This window comes from Drosophila mojavensis, unplaced genomic scaffold, assembly GCF_018153725.1.
Source record: "Drosophila mojavensis isolate 15081-1352.22 unplaced genomic scaffold, ASM1815372v1 contig_74, whole genome shotgun sequence".
In the NCBI taxonomy this organism is placed as follows: domain Eukaryota; kingdom Metazoa; phylum Arthropoda; class Insecta; order Diptera; family Drosophilidae; genus Drosophila; species Drosophila mojavensis.
Window position 1 is genome coordinate 17,251,939 of NW_025318899.1, and position 20,484 is coordinate 17,272,422.

Below are 20,484 nucleotides of genomic sequence, written 5' to 3' on the forward strand. Positions count from 1 at the left end.
GCCGCTGCTTCTACTAAAATGCAATACTTTTTACAACATATATAATTGCATTCATGTAAAAATATATTACCTAGTTGCCTAGTTCCATTTTTCTAGATACAACGAATTAAATTGGCTCTACTTTAGATCGATAAGAAACGCATATTACTAACTGTAAAATCTACAATTATATAAGGCTAGTAATACCGATTTGCTATATCTAAGGCGATTAAGCATAGCCGATTAAAGGAATTAAGTATTCGATTAGCTATGGACCAAAAATTTCGTATAAAAGTAAAAGCTGACGTAGAGCCGCATGAGTTTCGTACAATAACGTGAGAGTGCCGGAGTTTAATAAACTAAAAGCAATCAATTGGTAAGTCACAAACCCTAAAGACCAACACAAAGAAAATAGATATATATTAGAAAAATTTGCTGTGAAATCAAGATGGAATAATAATACGTGGCATTCAAATTGATATTTTGTTCTCAATTTCGTTTGATTTGAACACCAAATTGATCAGGAGAAAAAATAAAAACAAACAAACATTTCAATGGAAGCCTGCACTTAGTCAGATAACATCGTCAGTTACTTCTAGCTGATGCTGCCTGCTTCTGCTGCTGATGCTGGCAGCGGTTATTGCCCCAAATTGTGGGCCATCAATTCAGCAAACTGTTCCACTCGAATGAAAAAAGTTGCGCTTTTAACTATTCAACTTTGTTGCCGTTGCAGCTTTGAGTTTGCAACAGCTCACCCGCTGGCTAGTTTCTGACAAACTGACAAACTGACGGACTGACAGTGTAAAGGACTGACCACAGAAAAAAAAAAAAAAAAAAACACAAGCAAAAAATTCCCTCAACTTGATAATAATTTTTGCTGCAACAATTTTTCTGCATTCGCTTCTTCGTTTGCTGCGGCAATTAAAAATTTTTACCTTATTTGCTCCAGTTTTCGAGTGTTGTCCTCTCCATGATGCTCCGTCCCTATCAGTTACCATTCGCTTCGCGTCAGCTTTGTCTCGCCCCAGGACGAATTTTGCATGGTCATTTAGTTCTTTCTTTTTGCAAGCAACTGGAAACGGGTAAATGTGACTGCGACTGCAACTGCGACTGCGACTGTGACTGCGACAGTGTTTGGTGGTAACGCTGTGACATCAAGATTGCGAGCGCCCCAAACGCTCGCAGCATCGCAGCACACGCATATCCCTGACCAATGTCCTGGCATTGTGGCAGCGCGCTGTTACTAATTAAAAACGCAAATGGGTTTATGATGTTGCACAAGTTGCGGTTCGCTTGAGAGGGGCGCCAGTGCCAGTGCCAGTGGAGGGGCGGGGCGGGGGCGAAACGCTTTTACTGCTGTCGCTGCACAAATGTAACACAATAAGTGGGCAAAAGAAGAGGAAGAACTGAAAAGAAGCTGTAAAGAAAGCGCATAAACGAGCGCGGCATTAAAACAAATTTCTGTAACGTTCTCTTTGCATCAGGTTTTCATTTTTTTGTTGTTTTTTTTTTTTTTTTGGTTTCTGTTTCGCTGTGTTTGACAAAAATGGGGCGAAAAATACAAAACAAGTTGGCAGCTCGAGCTGCCACGCCAACACCCCCAACACCCCCTCCACACCCACGCCCCAGCTCCAACAGCCTTTTGTGGCTTTTGCTGACTGCCCAGATCTGGTCCTCTATCTGCGTGTGGTTGGGCCACGACTCTCATGCTATCTCGCTCAGCTGTGACTGGCATGTTTTGTGTTTTATTAGCGTGAAAATTTTTCAAAGGTGTCAGCAGTTTATATAGACACACATATATTTTCTCTATATATGTATATGTATATATCTGTTGGGAAACTTTTAAACGCCACATTTGCTTCAAGAACAAGTTCCATCTACGGTTGCAAGGGAAACAATGCCAGAGCAAAGCAAAAATATTTAGGACCCCAGGAACAGTCAACGAAATGCGGTCAACTATGGGGAAATTAACAGTTGTTGAATATAATAGAGAATAGAATAGAGTATGAAATATATATATACGTATATTATTTTTAATTGCCAAAAATTTATGCCAGAGAAATTGTTGTTTTTCGTTGGCTTTGCACAACAAAAGCGGCCACGCCCCCAACCACTGTGCCTAGCCCAGTTCAGATTCAGTTGTTTTGTCTGCTGTGCTAATTTATATGTTAATTTTTTCTTTTTTGATGTTCTTTCCCATAAACATATACATATATATACATACATACATATATTTCTATTTATTTCGCATAGTGTGCATATTATGAGTATTTTGTGTTGTTTTTTTTTTCGTATTTTTGTTGATGCGCTCGCTTTATTTTTGAATAGAAAAACAGGAAAGGATCCCAGCCCATTGAAAGGGCGTTTTATTTCATTTTGGGCGGTTTTTCTATTTTGCATGAAATTTGTGCTGAGGCACAAGCATACAGCAAGGAAAAAAGACGAAGAGGGCATGACTAACGTCATGGCAACTTTTTAATTTTTGACCGGGCCAAAATTAGAATAATAGCCGAACGGATATTACACAATAGATCCTTTGGACCTGTGGGACGTCGTCCACTTTGTGTTGTTGGCTTGGGGTGCGTGTTGTGCGGATTTCCGGTCAGTCAGTTGTGGTCAACTGGATGGCCAAAGACCGTTACTAAAAGCCCCAGCAAGTCTCAAGCATTTGCAGCGAGTTTAAGGAAACAACTTTTCAATTAAAACCTCGACTTGGCTGCTCAGAGTTGATGGATAAGAAAGACTTTTCCTTCACTAACTTCAAGTCGACTTTAAGGCCCAACAAACATTTATGAGCCAGACGCCCCATCTCGATTGCCTTCCCTGCGTGTCCTTGCAGGCAAAGTTTTTGGGCCCGCTCAGCCTTCTGCTATGCTCATATTTATACCCGCAACAATGTGCGCCTCGTAAAACAATTTATAACTTTTGCGCTTTTGCCTAATAAGTTGGCATGTTGTGGCCAATAAGTTGCCGCCGCTGCGCGACACGGCCGCATCCTGGCAGACGACAAGCCGTCGCAGCAGTGCAAACTATGCAAAGTACGAAAAGTGCAACGCGTCGTCTGCTCCCTCGCCTGCTTCTCCTGCACCTCTCTTCACCCTCCTAAAACTAAATTACATGCATTGAGGAAACAACAACAGAAACAACAGCCTGCAGCACTCGCTGGCGCATCTAGTTATGCCCCTCTCGCAATCACACACCCTCTTTCGCTCTCTTCATCTCTCGCTCCCTCATCTCTGCTCCACTCTTCCTACACGTTTGCTGCTGCTGTTGTTGTTGCTGCCCTAACTACTGTTAATTCTTCTAATTGTGTGCACGTTGTTTGCATGCGCTAATGTCGCATATGCACAAACAACAACAACAGCAGCAACAGCAGCAGCAGCAGGAGCTACAACAACACCTATGGGAGACGACGGGCGCAGAAGGCGTGTCATGCAAATGTGTAACTGTTTATGCGAGCGTCGCTCGCCTTCTACACTTGAGATTTTTGCTGGTCGTCGTGTGCCGCTTGACAAGTAACATGGCAACTGCAAAGCGAAAGACAGAGAAAAATATGTAAGCGAGCGAGACAGCAAGAGTGAGAGGGGGAGTGAGAGCGAGAGTGAGAGAGAGAGAGTACGAATGATGAGGAGTAGCGAATTAGTCTGTGTTCTCGCACTTATTAGTGCAAAACGCTGCACGCACTGCGTGTGTGCGTGTGCGTGTGCGTGTGTGTGTGTGCATGCATGCTTTGTTATTGTTAAATGTAATTAAATTATGCAGATGAGTGCCAACATGTCGGTGCTGCTGTTGCCTGCTGCTTAGGAATGCGTTTAGCTACTTTACATATTCGTGCGGAGCAAACAGCTGGCCGCCTTTTGATAAATGTCCTAAGTAGCTAACATTTAATTGCACAAGTTTATTAAATATTGAAACTAATTAAACACGATTTAAGTCGAGCCCCAAATGACGAGGATTTCTAAATTTGAATAAGTACAATAATATTGATTGGTATTACATTTTTTTAATTTTATTTACCTATTTACTTTTTGATCTGATCAAATTAAAACTAATAGGTACTCTGATCGACACGTATACGCATAAATGAAACAGATCGGCCGGGCGGATTAGCGGACAGACGGACAATTCGCTTGTCATCTAGAATATTTATACCAAATGGGGTAGACAGATTAGTAGCAATAAATCCGAATAGAAATCAAATAGACAGCGCTGCAATTCGAAGCCTCCTTTGCTTAAACAGAATTTGTTCAATATGTAAATGTTCTTGTAAAGTGGAACTATGGACGTATTGTCAACATTTATATAAATTCATTATATATTTGTAGTTTCTATATTATTTCATTTGCATTGGGGAGATGGTGCGCATATATAAAGTTTTCCTTGATTTTAGGGTCAATAATTAATTGGAATTTCCTATATTTGCAATATATTTTGAGCTAGTTGTGGACCAAGTTGTCTGCTATAAGTATGCTCATTTAGAATATATTTAAACTATATTTAGTTTCAAAATTTATTTTTCGTTTAGTTACTTCAACAAGATGAATTTTAGTTTATCGCTATTAACGGTTATCTTGGTGCTGGGTATTATGGCTGGACAAGGAAATGGAAAGGCCAATCGACTTCTATTGCACGAATTTAATCAGGGTTTTAACGGAGGTCACGATCTGTCAGCGTACGGAGCACCGAATAACTGTCTATCGAACGTAGGTAGCAACATATAAGAAATCTTTGCATAGAGGCTCATCAAGATTCATTTTTAGTTATGGTCCCCTGAATGCCCGTCTGATGCGTATATGGTACCCATGAGTCCTCAATTAGTTGAATACATTGTTAGCCTACACAACTATTTGCGTAGCAACGGTGGGTCTCCGAATAAAGCGATCCCTTTTCGCTGGAGCAACGAATTGGAAAAGTTAGCCGAATCTAATGTTAAGCAATGTAAGGTCGCTCACGATGATTGTGTGACCAATACTTACAAGGTAACCGGACAAAACCTCGCGCTAAATGTCTATACGGGAACATTTAATGCTCGAAGCGATAATGCATTGGTATTGCAATCCATTAAATCTTGGTGGAACGAATACAAGGCTAGTCAGAAGGAGAACATTGGTTCTAAAAAGAACATAGTCCTAGGTTGTGCCGCATCCAGATTCTATTCAAAAGGCTCGCATAATTTCCTGATTGCCTGCAACTATGCAACAATTAACAGCCTCGGTCAATTTGAGCTTCGTCAAGGTAGCCCCGCTGGGCTGGGCTACCCATTTTAGAAAACGCGTTATTCTTTAAAAAAAAAAAAAAAAAAAAAAAAAAACAAACAAACAAATAAAACAAGAAAACGGTTACGTTAAGTCTAACTATATACATATACTTGATATTTTCACAAGTTTCATAAATAAAGCAAAGCATACATTGAACAATGTTGCTTTAATCGTCCGACTTCTTGTGGGCTTTCCATTAATGATTGTTTCTTTTTATTATTATACCCTGAACCCATTACAAATGTTAAATCGGACCCCATAAAGCATATATATTCTTGAGCAGGGCGACGAGCTGAGTCAATCTAGCCCTGTCTGTCCGTCTATCTGTCCATATGTATGAACGCGATCTCAGAAGATATAAGAGCTAGAGACTTTTATTTAAATGTACATAATACGTATATATGTATAGCGCGGATATCGAGTTTATTATCGATTAAAACCCCTACAGAAAAATGAATTACTTAATTACTCCTATTCCTATCTTCTACTCCTTTAGAGCTAAAGTCTCCAAATTTTAGATGTAGACTTATATGTGTTTTATAGAATTTCGATTTTTTATAATTTAATTTCTTTGGTAAGCAGAAAGACGCGAAGAATTATTGAAATATCAGCTCCTCGAACGGTTTAGGGGATTCCGTAGTCGAGCACACTCGATTAGAGCTTTGTTATTTCCTTTTTTTTTCATTCACTCCTTATTTCCTCAAATATTATATCATTGGCATATTTATTTATAACTTTTCAGCAATAATTTGTACAATTACATTGCAGAAATGTACCTCTTTAGTATATCGCTAAGTTTGATACTACTAAACGCATTTCTTCTTACGCTGGGAGATGTGCCTCTTCAAAACAATGGGACTGCTGCTGAGCGAAAAGATCCCGATACTGGCGCTGGTAGTATTAATCTTGGTGCAGGTAATTGGAGTAGCAATTTTGGAAATAATGGCAACGGCCAGACCTCAAATGGTGGATCTAACGGCAATGGGCTAGTCATACAAGCTGGAGTTTCTGGAAGGAGTGGTGGTATTTCCATTTTTTCTAGACCTTTGATTTTAATTGGTAGACCTGATAGCAACGGATACAATACAAATCATAAATCTAAACAACAGCTTACCAGAGTCGAAGCCTCAGACGGTAGTCAGGATGATGATACAAAGAGTACTGTTGTCTTTGTTGGAGCTAATTGGACGGATAACTTTAATCACAATGGCGAAGAGCAACTTTCAGTGGGTGGAGTTAATGGCAACGGCTTAATCATAAATACTGGAACTACTATAATACAGGATCGAAAAGATCAACACATAGGCAAACTCAATTTACGGACCGATGTTGGTGCTGGTAGTATTAATCTTGGTGCAGGAAATTGGAGTAACAATTTTGGAAATAATGGCAACGGCCAGACCTCAAATGGTGGATCTAACGGCAATGGGATGGTCTTCATTGGGGGCGTTAATAATTCACCCGGTACCACTGTTAAGCCCTCAAATAGAGAAGCAGATAAAAAAAATGAGGAAGGGGATGGCGCCAGCCAGGCATCAAATAGTGGACAAAATTTACGGAGCGATCGTGGTGATGGTAGTATTAACCTTGATGGAACTAATTGGTCAAACAATTTTGGAAATAATGGCAACGGCCAGACCTCAAATGGCGGATCTAACGGTAACGGTGCGGTCATAACTGCAGGAGTAACCACAGGCCAGCGAACCTCCAGAGCTAGCCAGGCATCAAATAGTGGACAAAATTTACGGAGCGATCGTGGTGATGGTAGTATTAACCTTGATGGAACTAATTGGTCAAACAATTTTGGAAATAATGGCAACGGTCAGACCTCAAATGGCGGATCTAACGGTAACGGTGCGGTCATAACTGCAGGAGTAACCACAGGCCAGCGAACCTCCAGAGCTAGAACTTCCGGTAGACAAAGGAGCAGTTCTAGTTTTAAGAATAATGGCGACGCGCAACCTTCAGCGGGTGGAGTTAATGGCAACGATCTCATCATAAATACTGGAACTACTATAATACAGAATCGAAAAGATCTACACATACGTAATTCCATTTTACGGACCGATGCTGGCACTGGTAGTATTAATCTTGGTGCAGGTAATTGGACCGGCAATTTTGGAAATAATGGCAACGGCCAGACCTCAAATGGTGGAACTAACGGTAATGGGCTAGTCGTAACTGCAGGCGTTAATAAGTTACACGGTACCACTGTTAAGCCTTCAAATAGTGAAGCAGATAAAAAAAATGACACCGAAAATAGTGGATCCAAAGCCCAGCCCTCTAAAGAGGAAGCGGATGGCGCCAGCCAGGCATCAAATGGTGGACAAAATTTACGGAGTGATCGTGGTGATGGTAGTATTAACCTTGATGCAACTAATTGGTTAAACAATTTTGGAAATAATGGCAACGGTCAGACCTCAAATGGCGGATCTAACGGCAACGGTGCGGTCATAACTGGAGGAGTAACTGAACATAAGGCCACCACAGCCAAGCGATCCTCAAGAGCTAGAATTTCTGGCAGACAAACGAGCAATTCTAAGACCTCAACTGGTGGAGCAAATAGAAAAGATTCGACCTCAAATTATGGATATAATGAGAATGGTAACAATAACGGTCTTAGCATAAGTACTATTATTAGAGCTATTCTGAATGGTATACACAATGACAATGGGCAGACCCCAACTGGTGGACAAAGGGAAAATGATCACCTCTCAAATCGTGGAAATGGAACCATTTTTGTTATAGTAGTCAATGATCAGCATGACAATGATCGGCTTGAAAGTGGTTCTGAACGTAATGAAGGTGATGAGAGAAGCCTTGTAGATAATTCGAATAATTGTGGAGGTCCTTTTTCTGGCTGTGGATGTAATGGAGGATGTGGATCTGGATGTATAGGAGGTGGTTCCGGAGGTGGTTCTGGATGTATAGGAGGTGGTTCAGGAGGTAATGGATGTATTGGAGGTGGTTCAGGAGGTAATGGATGTATAGGAGGTGGTTCAGGAGGTAATGGATGTATTGGAGGTGGTTCAGGAGGTAATGGATGTGGTTCAGGAGGTAATGGATGTAATGGATGTGGTTCAGGAGGTAATGGATGTATTGGAGGTGGTTCAGGAGGTAATGGATGTATTGGAGGTGGTTCAGGAGGTAATGGATGTGGTTCAGGAGGTAATGGATGTAATGGATGTGGTTCAGGAGGTAATGGATGTAATGGAGGTAATGGATGTGGTTCAGGAGGTAATGGATGTAATGGAGGTAATGGATGTGGTTCAGGAGGTAATGGATGTAATGGATGTGGTTCAGGAGGTAATGGATGTAATGGAGGTAATTCAGGAGGTAATGGATGTATTGGAGGTGGTTCAGGAGGTAATGGATGTGGTTCAGGAGGTAATGGATGTATTGGATGTGGTTCAGGAGGTAATGGATGTATTGGAGGTGGTTCAGGAGGTAATGGATGTATTGGAGGTGGTTCAGGAGGTAATGGATGTGGTTCAGGAGGTAATGGATGTATTGGAGGTGGTTCAGGAGGTAATGGATGTATTGGAGGTGGTTCAGGAGGTAATGGATGTATAGGAGGTGGCTCAGGAGGTAATGGATGTATAGGAGGTGGTTCAGGAGGTAATGGATGTGGTTCAGGAGGTAATGGATGTAATGGATGTGGTTCAGGAGGTAATGGATGTAATGGAGGTAATGGATGTGGTTCAGGAGGTAATGGATGTAATGGAGGTAATGGATGTGGTTCAGGAGGTAATGGATGTAATGGAGGTAATGGATGTGGTTCAGGAGGTAATGGATGTAATGGAGGTAATGGATGTGGTTCAGGAGGTAATGGATGTAATGGAGGTAATGGATGTGGTTCAGGAGGTAATGGATGTAATGGATGTGGTTCAGGAGGTAATGGATGTAATGGATGTGGTTCAGGAGGTAATGGATGTAATGGAGGTAATTCAGGAGGTGGTTCTGGTGGTAGTATTGGAAATATTACTGTTGGTAGTATTACAGGTGGTGGTAGCACTGCAATTACATCTGTAAATAGTGAAGGTAAAAAGGTAATTTGTGTATGTCATGGAAGTCATATGTGGTGTGGCCCTGTAGCTGGTTCTGAAGGCGGTTCAGGAGGAATTATTGCAGGTGGTTCTGGAGTTGGTTCTGGAGGTGGTTTAGGATGTAATGGATGTGGCTCCGGAGGTGGTTCAGGATGTAACGGAGGTGGCTCTGGAGGTGGTTCTGGATGTATAGGAGGTGGTTCCGGAGGTGGTTCCGGAGGTAGTTCTGGATGTATTGGAGGTGGTTCAGGAGGTAATGGAGGTGGTTCAGGAGGTAATGGATGTAGTGGAGGTGGCTCTGGGTGTATAGGGAGGTGGTTCAGGAGGTAATGGATGTATTGGAGGTGGTTCAGGAGGTAATGGATGTATTGGAGGTGGTTCAGGAGGTAATGGATGTATAGGAGGTGGTTCAGGAGGTAATGGATGTATTGGAGGTGGTTCAGGAGGTAATGGATGTATTGGAGGTGGTTCAGGAGGTAATGCATGTATTGGAGGTGGTTCAGGAGGTAATGGATGTATTGGAGGTGGTTCAGGAGGTAATGGATGTATAGGGAGGTGGTTCAGGAGGTAATGGATGTATTGGAGGTGGTTCAGGAGGTAATGGATGTATAGGAGGTGGTTCAGGAGGTAATGGATGTATTGGAGGTGGTTCAGGAGGTAATGGATGTATTGGAGGTGGTTCAGGAGGTAATGGATGTATTGGAGGTGGTTCAGGAGGTAATGGATGTATTGGAGGTGGTTCAGGAGGTAATGGATGTATAGGAGGTGGCTCAGGAGGTAATGGATGTATAGGAGGTGGTTCAGGAGGTAATGGATGTGTTGGAGGTGGTTCAGGGAGGTAATGGATGTATAGGAGGTGGTTCAGGAGGTAATGGATGTATTGGAGGTGGTTCAGGAGGTAATGGATGTATAGGAGGTGGTTCAGGAGGTAATGGATGTATTGGAGGTGGTCTCGGAGGTGGTAATGGATGTAATGGAGGTGCTTCCGGAGGTAATGGAGGTGGTTCTGGATGTATAGGAGGTGGCTCCGGAGGTGGTTCTGGATGTAATGGAGGTGGCTCAGGAGGTAATGGATGTATTGGAGGTGGTTCAGGAGGTAATGGATGTATTGGAGGTGGTCTCGGAGGTGGTAATGGATGTATAGGAGGTGGTTCAGGAGGTAATGGAGGTGGCTCTGGATGTAATGGAGGTGGTTCCGGAGGTAATGGATGTAATGGATGTATATGAGGTGCTTCTGGATGTAATGGAGGTGGTTCAGGAGGTAATGGATGTAATGGAGTTGGCTCTGGATGTATAGGAGGTGATTACGGAGGTGGTTCAGGAGGTAATGGAGGTAATGGAGGTGGCTCTGGATGTATAGGAGGTGTTTTCGGAGGTGGTTCTGGATGTAATGGAGGTGGTTTAGGAGGTAATGGATGTAATGGAGTTGGCTCTGGATGTATAGGAGGTGTTTCCGGAGGTGGTTCCGGCGGTGGTTCTGGATGTAATGGAGGTAGTTCAGGAGGTAATGGATGTAATGGAGTTGGCTCTGGATGTATAGGAGGTGTTTCCGGAGGTGGTTCCAGCGGTGGTTCTGGATGTATTCCTATTCCTATATATAAGGAGGTGGCTCAGGATGTATAGGACGTGATACCGGAGGTGGTGCTGGATGTATAGGAGGTGGTTACGGAGGTAGTGCTGGATGTATAGGAGGTGGTTCCGGAGGTGGTTCTGGATGTATAGGAGGTGGTTCCGGAGGTGGTTCTGGATGTGTATGAGGTGATTCTGGATGTATAGGTGGTAGTTCAGGAGGGGGTTCTGGATGAAATAGATGTATTGGAGGTGGTTCTGGATGTAATGGATGTGGTTCAGGGTGTGGCTCTGGAATTATTGGAGGTGGTAGTGGAGTAGGTATTGGAGGTAGTATTAGTGGTATTATACATGGTTCTGGAAATATTGGAGATGGAGTAGGTATTGGAGGTTTTTTACCAGGTAGGTCTAGAAGTCCTACTTCATCTAGAAATATTTCATCAGCTGATTCAAGTAATACTACTAGCGATGTTAGTGGTGATATAAAAGATTCATCTAGTGGTTTTACTAGTGGTCCCCCAACTCCAGAATAAATTTATAGAGGAACCACAGGTAGTGATGGAGGCGTTATTGGATTGAATGCGTCATCTTTAGATATCATTAAAAATATTACTGCTAGTGGTTTTTCTGATGCTATGTCCCGTAGTATTAGTAGTGGTATAACTAGTAGTGTATCTGGTGGAAATTTCGATACTACATCTGAAGAAATCTCAAGTAGTTTATATAGAGAATGGTCTAGTAGAGCAAGTTTTTATAATTTTGCAAGAAGTGGCATTACTGAAGAAAATAGAGCTCCGAATTCGATATTGACTCAAAACTGTCCTGAAAAAGTAAGTAATCGTATGGATATTTTTAATACAATCTAAACCACTTCTATTCTTTTTAAGACTTGGGCCCAACGCTGCAATGGATTTACTAGACCTTATCTAAAAAATATACAGCCACATAGAAATCTGATAGTTAAAGTCAACAACTACTTACGTGACAAAGTAGCAAGGCCCTAATTCTATACGAAAATGAAAGGGATGGCTTTAATGAAATGGAGTTCTGAACTGGCCAACACAGCTAAAATTAATGTTATGCAGTGTATGCTAAGTCATAACAGCTGTAACAGAAATGACTATAGGATAACTGGACAAAATGTGGCAATTACCACCTACTTGGACGCAGATGTGCAACAATCGGATGCTCAGCTGGTGAATGGAACACTTCAGAATTGATGGAATGAATTACAGATTTACCAACGGCAATCTAATGCTGATAGGCAGTATGATCCGCCAGTTGCTATAAAATAAAGTGATCGTAATATAAACATCTCTTTCGCCGTCGAGATTTAACTGCTATGTTGAAGTAGAAGAGCGATGCCGTAGGCTGTGATGCTGCCAGATATTCTGCAGATCGAGATAATAAATTCCTAATGACCTCCGTCTATGCCACAGCCTCACCCCCAGATCTGTTTTACAAAATAAGTCGATCGAGCCACGGCTGCATAACTGGTTACAATCCCCAATTTCCACACTTGTGCAGTGAATCTGAAAAATATTACTTTTAGGCAAAGAAACAACAGTAAATATCATCTCCGGAAGATTTTCAATAAAGATATTGAGTATGTTAAGTTTTTCGTTTATTTAATTTTATATTCTAGTTCTTGAACAGTTTTGCAATTATTTAATGTTTTCAATTGCCTTCCACATAATCTCTTACATACTCAAGAGGTTGCGCTGATGTTTTTAATACATTTTTTTCCATTGTAATACATGTACAATAGTAGAATATGCTCAAAGATTTCCTTATGGTATTTTATGAGTTCTTTTTTTAATGCCTTGTTTCGTTTTAATTACGGTTTTAGTTGTTTTAATTATAAATGTCCCTTGTAATTTGCTTAAAGTTTATAAAAATTTACTTATTTGTTTTCAATATATATTCAATATATATATAATATGAATGTTTGTGGATGAGAGATTTGTAGTATTATGGAACATGAATATAAATTTACGTTTGAATAGATTTTTCAATTAGAATTTGATATTCTGTTCTTATTTATTTGTAAATGTTTTTCTTTAAATTTTAGTTTAGGTTATGTTTAACTCCCTTGTATGTGTTTTGCATTTTGTTCCATTAAATTGTTAAATATTTACAATTATTAAAACAGCACTAGCAGCTCATCATAAAACGAAGTCAGCAACCCAAAGGATAAAAAAATAAAAACAAACAAAAGAATATAAATATAAATATAAATATAAATAATAATAATAGCGACAAACCAATCAGGAAAATGGCCATAGAGAAAAACAACAAAAATTACATTTGTTCGAAATACATTTTTTTTATTTACACATATATATCTATATATATATATATATTTTTTTTTTTTTATTTATTTATTTTTTATTTTTTTGTATACTTTGAATTTATTATGTTGTATAAATTGCTTTTGTATTCATAGTGTGTCAATTTGTAGTACCTTCTTCATAAATATTGTGTAGTTTTGCATAATTGTTACTATCTTGTTGCATTTTTCAAACCCCTTTATTTACGATATTTTATTAATTCAATAAGTAATTTAAGTTTACTATCTCTGCTCTATTTATATTGAATTTATTAACTATGAAAGTGTTTATTTTTTGTTTTCATTTTTATTTGTTTTCGGTTTAGATATTGTTTTGGTTTTTAATTGTTTTAAATTAATTTGTTTATTTTTCAATTATAGTTATATTTTCTTTTATGTATATATATATATTTATATATTATATATATATTTTTAAGTATATATATATAATTTTTTTAGAATGACTTGTGCTTAGAAGCGTAAATATTTTGTATACAGATTAAGTTTTTAGTTTTTTTTTTTTTTTTCGTTTTTAGTATTTTAATAATTTGTTGTTATCTTTTGTGCATAGCATTTAATTATTTACAGGAATTTAAATGCCTAAGTAAAACTTATTAAATAAATCACTGGGTGCGAAAAAAGACAGCTAAAGATGATGACCGCAGTGTTGAATAACGTCAGCAGAATCCACACTGTCTTTTTTGTTCATTTATTTTATTTTTTTTTTTTTAGTTTAACTAAGCGCTAATTTATACAAAATAAGTTCGCCTGAATAGAAGTAACTAAATATACAATACATAAATATGAATTAATGCGTATTCAAAAGTAACAGAATGTGTCCCAATTCCAATTCCAATTCCAGTGCCAGTGCCAGTGCCAGTGCCAATTCCGATGCGTTATCAGCCCTTGTAGAAGTGATAGAGCTCAATGTCGCCGTTGCGCTGCTGCGGCTTGGTACGGCCCAAGGTGCCGCACGACTTGAGCGTGTATCAGTGGTATCGGCGGAGGCTCCCGTTGTTGTTGTTGTTGCTGTTGCCGTTGACCAACACTGGGTTATTGTTTGACAGCGTTGCCACATTGTTGTTATTGGCATTGAAGGAACGCCTGCCGGTCGTATTGCCATGCACCAAAGCCATGCCCATGCCGTTGCGCAACGGCAGCGCCGGCGGCGGCGGTGTGGGCGTCGGACTCGGCGGCATATCATGGTCCAGCGGCAGCGAATAATGCGAATTGTTATGTATATAGCCAGCATCGGCCATGGCATCGCAGGGCTTGGCATACACAGCGCCATTATGATTGAAATGATCCTGGGTGAGCCGAATGCCGGCATGGCCATTGGCAAGCGGTTGGCTATAGTGCGACAGAGTGCTCTCCTGTACGCCGCACTGGCGCGCAGCCATGTGACGTGGCAGCGAGGCATTTAGGCCGAGTGCCTTGCCACCGCTGCCCCCGCTGCCCCCGCCGCCGCCGCCGCCGCCGCAATTCGCCAGCAATCGCATGTCCTGATGCGAATGATGTGAGCGCGGTGTAGTGGTTGCAGCTGTTGCCGCTGCTGGTCCTGTTCCTGTTCCTGGTCCTGTTCCTGTCTGTGGATTGTTGGTCATGTAGTGAATGTGGCTGAGTTGGGCAAAGGGCGCATGGGATGCATCGACGGCGCTGGGCACTTGCAGCTGCTGTAGCGCAGTTCCTGAGTTTGTCAAGGGCGAGGGACCGTTGTGACTGGCGGGGACACCGCCCCGACCCCGCAGCTGAGGTGGGGGCGGAGCTTCTAGCTATAGCTCGGTGACTGGTATCGGCCGGCTGCCCAAATACTGAGACGAATTGTAGCTGCTGGGACAGGGGTAGCCCGACGCTGGATGCACACCGCCACAGCCGGGCGGCGGCCGTGTCATATACTCCTCATCCGAAAAGGTCTTCTGATACTCGCGCTCCTTGCGCCCCAGCGCCGAGTGGCCCTTGAGCATTTCGCGTATGCGACGGCGACACGTGTAGATCACCAGCGCCAAGGTGGTGATCAGCGCTGCACAGCCGACGACCATAATGCCAATGATGGCCTGCTTATTGCCGCCGCCGTGGGTGCAGCCCAAGAGCGGCTCGGCCAGCTGCGTCAACGGCAGCTCCCGCAGATTGGCCGGATAGGAGCAGATGACGGGAGCGTATTGACTGCTTCCATTGCGGCTGATTAGCAGATTACGCAGCCACATCAGCTGGCAGTCACACACGAAGGGATTCTCCGAGAGATCCAGGGTCTGCAAGTCCGACCATGGAAACAGACTCTCTGACAACGTGCTCAGCTGATTTTCCTTCAGGATGACGGTGCTCAGGTGTGGAAAGCCGCCCACGGTATTGGCCAACAGCTCGTTGAGCTGCTTATTAGCCGACAGATTCAAGTGCTCCAGGTTCGTGTTGTCCGCAAAGGCGCCGCTCTCCACACGGCGCAAACGATGAGCGCCCGTGATCTCCAGATGGCGCAGCTCACGCAGACCGACAAAAGCGCCCGTTGCGATTACCTCGAAATCGTTCTGACCCAGCGACAGCTGCTCGAGCCGGCCCAGATGCTGCAGCGCAGCCGAGGGCACTGCCTGCAGCCGATTGTCGGAGAGATCCAGATAACGTATGCCCTCCAGACCCTTCAGGGCATCGGCCGATATATTATGCAGTCCGGCACCGCGCAAGTCCAGACGCGTCAGCGCCGACAGATCCTGAAACGCGCCGGCCGGAATGGTCATAAACGAGTTGGTGCCCAAGTAGAGCTCCGCCAGGCCGGGCAGGGCTTGGAATGTGAGCTGCGATGGCACCGTGGTGAGTGTGTTATCGTCCAGATACAACATGCTCAAATTGATCAGCCCGTCAAAGGCATGCGGATCGATGTGACTGATGCGATTCTGGCCCAGATTCAGCTCCACCAGCTTCACCATGGGCGAAAAGGTGCGATACTCCAGCTCGGCAATCAAATTGCCGCGCAGATTGAGCACTGTGATGGTGGATAGGCCAGTGAAGGTTTTGTTAGTCACTTGCCCGATCTTATTGTGATTGAGATGCAGCTCCTGGAGCTTGGCATGGTAGGCGAATGAGCGCTCTGGTATCGTGACCATGTCATTGTAGGACAAATCAAGGAATGTCAGCTGCGAATAGAACTGCATCGATGAGTCGATGGTCTTCAGCTTGTTGTTCTTAATGACCAGCCGCTGTATGGACGGGTTCAGTGCGATGGGCAGCACATCGAGCGTGCCCACACCGCAGTTGACTTTCAGTGTTTCGTCATCGCATTCACAGCCATTTGGACAATTTGCCAGGCCATTTGTCGGCACGAGCAGCACCAGCAGCAGCGGCCCAAGCAGCAGCAGCCACGTTGTTGACGGCGACATGGTAATTGCCATTGCCGTTGCCGACGACCCTCGTCTGCTCATTATGTGCCCGTTCTTCCTTCTGCCTGCTCCTCTCTCTCTCTCGCTGTCTCTCTCTCTCTCTCTCTAGCTGTCTGTCTGTCTGCGCCCCCTTTGGAGCTTTACTCCCTCGGTGTGCGCCTAGTCTGTGGTGTGGTTTGGTTTGTTGGTTAGTTGCCTTTGCTCTGACCAGACGTTGACTGTCTGTCCAATAGATGCAGTTGCCTCTCTCCCTCTCTCTCGCTCTCTCCTTCTCTCTCTCTCTTGGTCTCCCTTGCACTCACTTTTATTTTGGGTTAAATACGTTTTAGCCAAGTTTGCCAATGGCTTTCGTATTTGGCGTCCGACATTCGTGGCGCTCTGTCTGCCGTCGTTTAGCCTGTAAAGGGAAGAAAATTAAGAGGGGTGTGGGGCTTTAGTATGTGCGCTTTAAATTGATTTTCCATTAGAGTTCAAAATTGCTTGGCTTTTGGATTTTCATTGGATTTGGCAGCTGCATTCGCTGGCTACCCTGGCAAGTTAATCGGTAGTTTTGTGGATTATTTTGCCACTGCCTCTGCCCGCCCAACTCCCCAACTCCCCACGTCCCCACGGCCCCACGCCCCCAGCCGACCAGCTGTATCTCTCTATTTTGTATTCTCCGTCTGGCAGTAAACAAATGAAGACAATTTAAATGGCCACGGCAACAACATTAGCAACGGCTCTCGCATTAGTGGCAAAGCCAAATGGAAGCTGGCAATGGCAGAGCTTAACTCCGGGGCCCCGCAAAATAAATGTAGCTTTAATGGACAGCGCGACTGGTGCAACATCAGGTCTGACATGGCCAAAGAAACCTTGAACTGAATGCCTGAAAAGGCAAGCCGTTTCTCGACTTAAAGCTTCAGTGTTAATTAATCCAGTTGAATGCTGAGCAGAAAAAGCACGCAAAGTTAAAGTTTTTGGGGACAATGAAATCGTTGGCCCATTTGCCCCGTTTTTCTGTTATCCGATTTTTAGGCAGTGACCCAACCCTTTGCGCCCGGCCTGGCTGGCCCAGAGTCCCCAAAGTCGAAGCACATTCAATGGGCGGACGAGGGCAGCTCCCCAAAGGCGACGAGGCCAAAGATATGCCACATAGTTTAGTTTTGGTCGAAACTTGAAAAACAACTTGCACTTTGTATGCTTCGGGGACATTTATCAGAGAATGGCAAAAAGGAAACTTAATTTAGCGCACAGCTCCGAGAAGTTCAAGGATGCCAGAAAGGATATGGGCAAAAGGCGCAACCCCAAATGGTCTATCAAATAAATAAAACAAAAGGAGTCAGGAGTCGGAGAGAGACTGCGACTGAAACTGAGAGGGAGCGAGGTAGAGAGAAAGCAATTTTTGTTGTTTCTTATTATTGGTTTTTTTTCTCTATGTGAGTCTCTCTCTCTCTCTTTCTCTCTTTCACTCTCTCGGTCAGCACACAGTGCGTATAAACAAAAACACAGCAGTTGGCCACGCCCCAGCTGAAGCATATTTGGCTTTGGCGCTGCCTTTTTCATATTTTTCAACTTTACGCATTGTTCGGCATGGAAATGGTTCGGCCCCGAAGGCGTCATGAAAATAATCATAGATGTGGGTCATACTTCATGGCAAGCAGCGGACTACTGGTGGCTGGGTGGTTGGGTGGGCGGTGCAGACAACTGACGGCTTTGTGTATTGTTTGCGCTGCGCCAAAAAGGATAACTGCTGGCAGCAACTCTCGAGACGGGCGCGTCTCGGCTACAGCTCCAACTTGACTCTCGTGTTTATTATGTAAATATCACATAAACACCCGGGAGCGACGTGGGCGCAATCATATGAAACAACGCCACAAAAATGGAGCATCCCAGGTCCCAGGTCCTTCGCTCTCTGTGCAGTATCTCATCATTATCATGCATATGCCATAAAGCGACTTGTTGAGACTGCGACTGAGAGGTTGCTCGCTTTTCTACATTCCTTTTTCGGTTTTTTTTTGTTTTTTTGTTTTTCTTTTGGCAACTTGACTTGAAGCCAAACCGTTGAGAATACAAAAACAACTGACAGCAGCTACACGGAAACACACTGCCAGCCCAGCCGCTGTCTATCTGTCTGTCTGTCTGTGTGCGGGTAGCAGCTGCTTAAGCAGTCAGTCAACACGCACTTGCAAGCTGCGGAGATATTTGGAAAATCAAATTTAAATTGCTGAAATGTGAAATGCTGCTAAACGGCCAACAACAACAACAACAACAGAACCAGGGCCAGGTTGTTAAATGGCCCAGAGCAGGCATCGGCCAGGACATGACCCGACCCGCTGCCAGCTATTGGCTTAGTCCCCCAACAAATGACGGCTGTTAGCCGGGCGAGACAATACGTTAACAGGAAGACACTTACGCCGGCTCACAAACAAAATATGGCAACAGCTCGGCCTAAACCAACAGCTCAACTAGAACGCACAGCTCCAGGCTAATGGCCAACATGTGTAGCCAAACATTGTCACTGCGTAAAGGTCAAAGTGTCATGCCGGCACTTTAAATATGGTGACAATGTAATTGAGTATAGCCAGGAGTCTAAATTTCTGACTATACTTTATTAAATATGTTGTTAAGATACCAAATTGAAATGACATTGTGGAAAATTAAATAAGACACGTAAGAAAGCTCTACAACTACTGAATACTTCATCTAATATATGCTTCATAGATTGGTACAGTATTATAGAGCTTACTCCTTCAAAGCCAAGTTCCAACAGTCACAAAAAAAAAAAAAAAAAACTCTAACTTCGGCGAGATCAGGCCTAGGCCAGGGCATTTAACCTGTAGACAATTTGCATCACCTCAAAAATGGAAAAAAAATAAATAAATAAATAAAAATAAAATAAAAATAAAAATAAAAACTTAAAAATTTAATAAAAAAATTACAAACTAGTACGAACTAAAATCTAAAAATTAAAAGTTGTTAAGATTTTTAAACGATAACATAAAAATGAGGAATAATTATCGATTATTAAAATAAATTTGATATGCTTCACTTCTATAAGGTCCTCTTAAAAGAGCTGCTACTCCTTAACTCCCATAAGTTCTGAGATTAACGCAATGATTTCATGGCATACAAAATATTATACTGATCCTCTATTGAAAGAACTTTGGTAGGTTATATATTACAGTACTTCTGTTAAGATATCATAACTTCGTCACTCTAAATCTCAATGAACTAAAATACCAAAATAAAACTAATAATAATTGTCACTCCTTACCAACACTAGCTTTAATTTTTAGCCCTCATCTCTCCGACTCTTCCTCTGTCTCTCTCCCTCCACATTCAACACCATTTAAATTGTCACCCTCGGCTCGGCTCGGCTCGGCTCGGCTCGGCTCGGCTCGGTCGCTGGCCTCTGTCCAGCTGACGTGTCTGCCGCTCAAAAGTATGCTCTAAATATTTTATAGCCGCTGAGATTTTCTCTCCTCATTTTTTTTATACCCTGAACCCATTGAAAATGGGAAATCAGGGTATAATGGTTTTGTGAAAAGTATGTAACAGGCAGAAGGAATCATCGCAGACCCCATAAAGTATATATATTCTTGATCAGGACGACGAGCTGAGTCGATATAGCCCTGTCCGTCTGTCCGTCCGTCCGTCCGTCCGTCCGTCCGTCCGTCCGTCCGTCCCTCCGTCCGTCCGTCCGTCCGTCCGTCCGTCCGTCCGTATGAGCAAAAGGATCTCAGAAGATATAAGAGCTAGAGAGCTGAAATTTGGCATGCATACTCGTGTATACCATAGGCAGTACAAGTTTGCTTTATTTTTTCGATAACTCATCCGATAACTTTTTTATCGAGAATAATCGAAAAATCGACATTGTTTTTTCAGCCTAATTTGAACACTTTTAGACCTGGAGTCTTCAAATTCGTGTTGTATATAAAGTTAATCGATAAAAAGAT

At 42.8% G+C, this 20,484-nt stretch overlaps 3 protein-coding genes across 55 annotated transcripts in view; 2 read left to right on the forward strand and 1 right to left on the reverse strand.

Annotated features, from left to right (window-relative positions):
• Positions 1-276: 276 nt before the first annotated feature.
• LOC6582849 (uncharacterized transmembrane protein DDB_G0289901) lies at positions 277-12,467 on the forward strand. 4 transcript variants are annotated; one of them, XM_044009654.1, is made up of 4 exons: positions 277-355; positions 5,980-8,171; positions 10,839-11,682; positions 11,740-12,467. In XM_044009654.1, exons 2-3 carry the CDS (start codon positions 6,008-6,010, stop codon positions 10,904-10,906), a joined length of 2,232 nt encoding a protein of 743 aa, XP_043865589.1. In that variant the 5' UTR covers positions 277-355; positions 5,980-6,007; the 3' UTR covers positions 10,907-11,682; positions 11,740-12,467. The 4 variants fall into 4 exon arrangements, with proteins under 4 accessions (XP_043865589.1, XP_043865590.1, XP_032587162.1 ...); XM_044009655.1 differs by having other exon boundaries at positions 11,009-11,682; XM_032731271.2 differs by having other exon boundaries at positions 5,980-8,141; positions 10,979-11,682.
• On the forward strand, positions 8,147-10,627 carry LOC122757486 (keratin, type II cytoskeletal 2 epidermal-like). Of its 50 annotated transcripts, none has more exons than XM_044009676.1 (5): positions 8,149-8,213; positions 8,493-8,561; positions 8,604-8,804; positions 8,844-9,191; positions 10,091-10,627. In XM_044009676.1, exons 1-5 carry the CDS (start codon positions 8,187-8,189, stop codon positions 10,508-10,510), a joined length of 1,065 nt encoding a protein of 354 aa, XP_043865611.1. In that variant the 5' UTR covers positions 8,149-8,186; the 3' UTR covers positions 10,511-10,627. The 50 variants fall into 50 exon arrangements, with proteins under 50 accessions (XP_043865592.1, XP_043865611.1, XP_043865605.1 ...); XM_044009670.1 differs by having other exon boundaries at positions 8,151-8,642; positions 8,673-8,714; positions 8,766-8,804; XM_044009669.1 differs by having other exon boundaries at positions 8,151-8,642; positions 8,673-8,702; positions 8,754-8,804.
• A 1,141-nt stretch (positions 12,468-13,608) lies between the features above and the next one.
• The window catches only part of LOC6582851 (chondroadherin-like protein), a 71,140-nt gene continuing 64,264 nt past the window's right edge, over positions 13,609-20,484 (reverse strand). The window contains 1 exon segment of the mRNA XM_002008505.4: positions 13,609-16,946. Within this exon segment, the coding sequence (XP_002008541.2) occupies positions 14,171-16,591 (2,421 nt within the window). The 5' untranslated portion in view covers positions 16,592-16,946 and the 3' untranslated portion in view covers positions 13,609-14,170.

Coding starts and splice junctions, on each gene's coding strand:
- LOC6582849 (XM_044009653.1), top strand. CDS start 6,008: ATGTACCTCTTTAGTATATCGCTAAGTTTGATACTACTAAACGCATTT. Junction 8,184..10,616: donor TATAGGAGGTGGTTCAGGAG/GTAATGGATGTA, acceptor GAGGTAATGGAG/GTAATGGAGGTGGCTCTGGA.
- LOC122757486 (XM_044009657.1), top strand. CDS start 8,187: ATGGATGTATTGGAGGTGGTTCAGGAG. Junction 8,805..8,843: donor TGGTTCAGGAGGTAATGGAT/GTATAGGAGGTG, acceptor GATGTATAGGAG/GTGGTTCAGGAGGTAATGGA. Junction 9,192..10,090: donor TAATGGAGGTAATTCAGGAG/GTGGTTCTGGTG, acceptor GTGGTTCAGGAG/GTAATGGATGTGTTGGAGGT.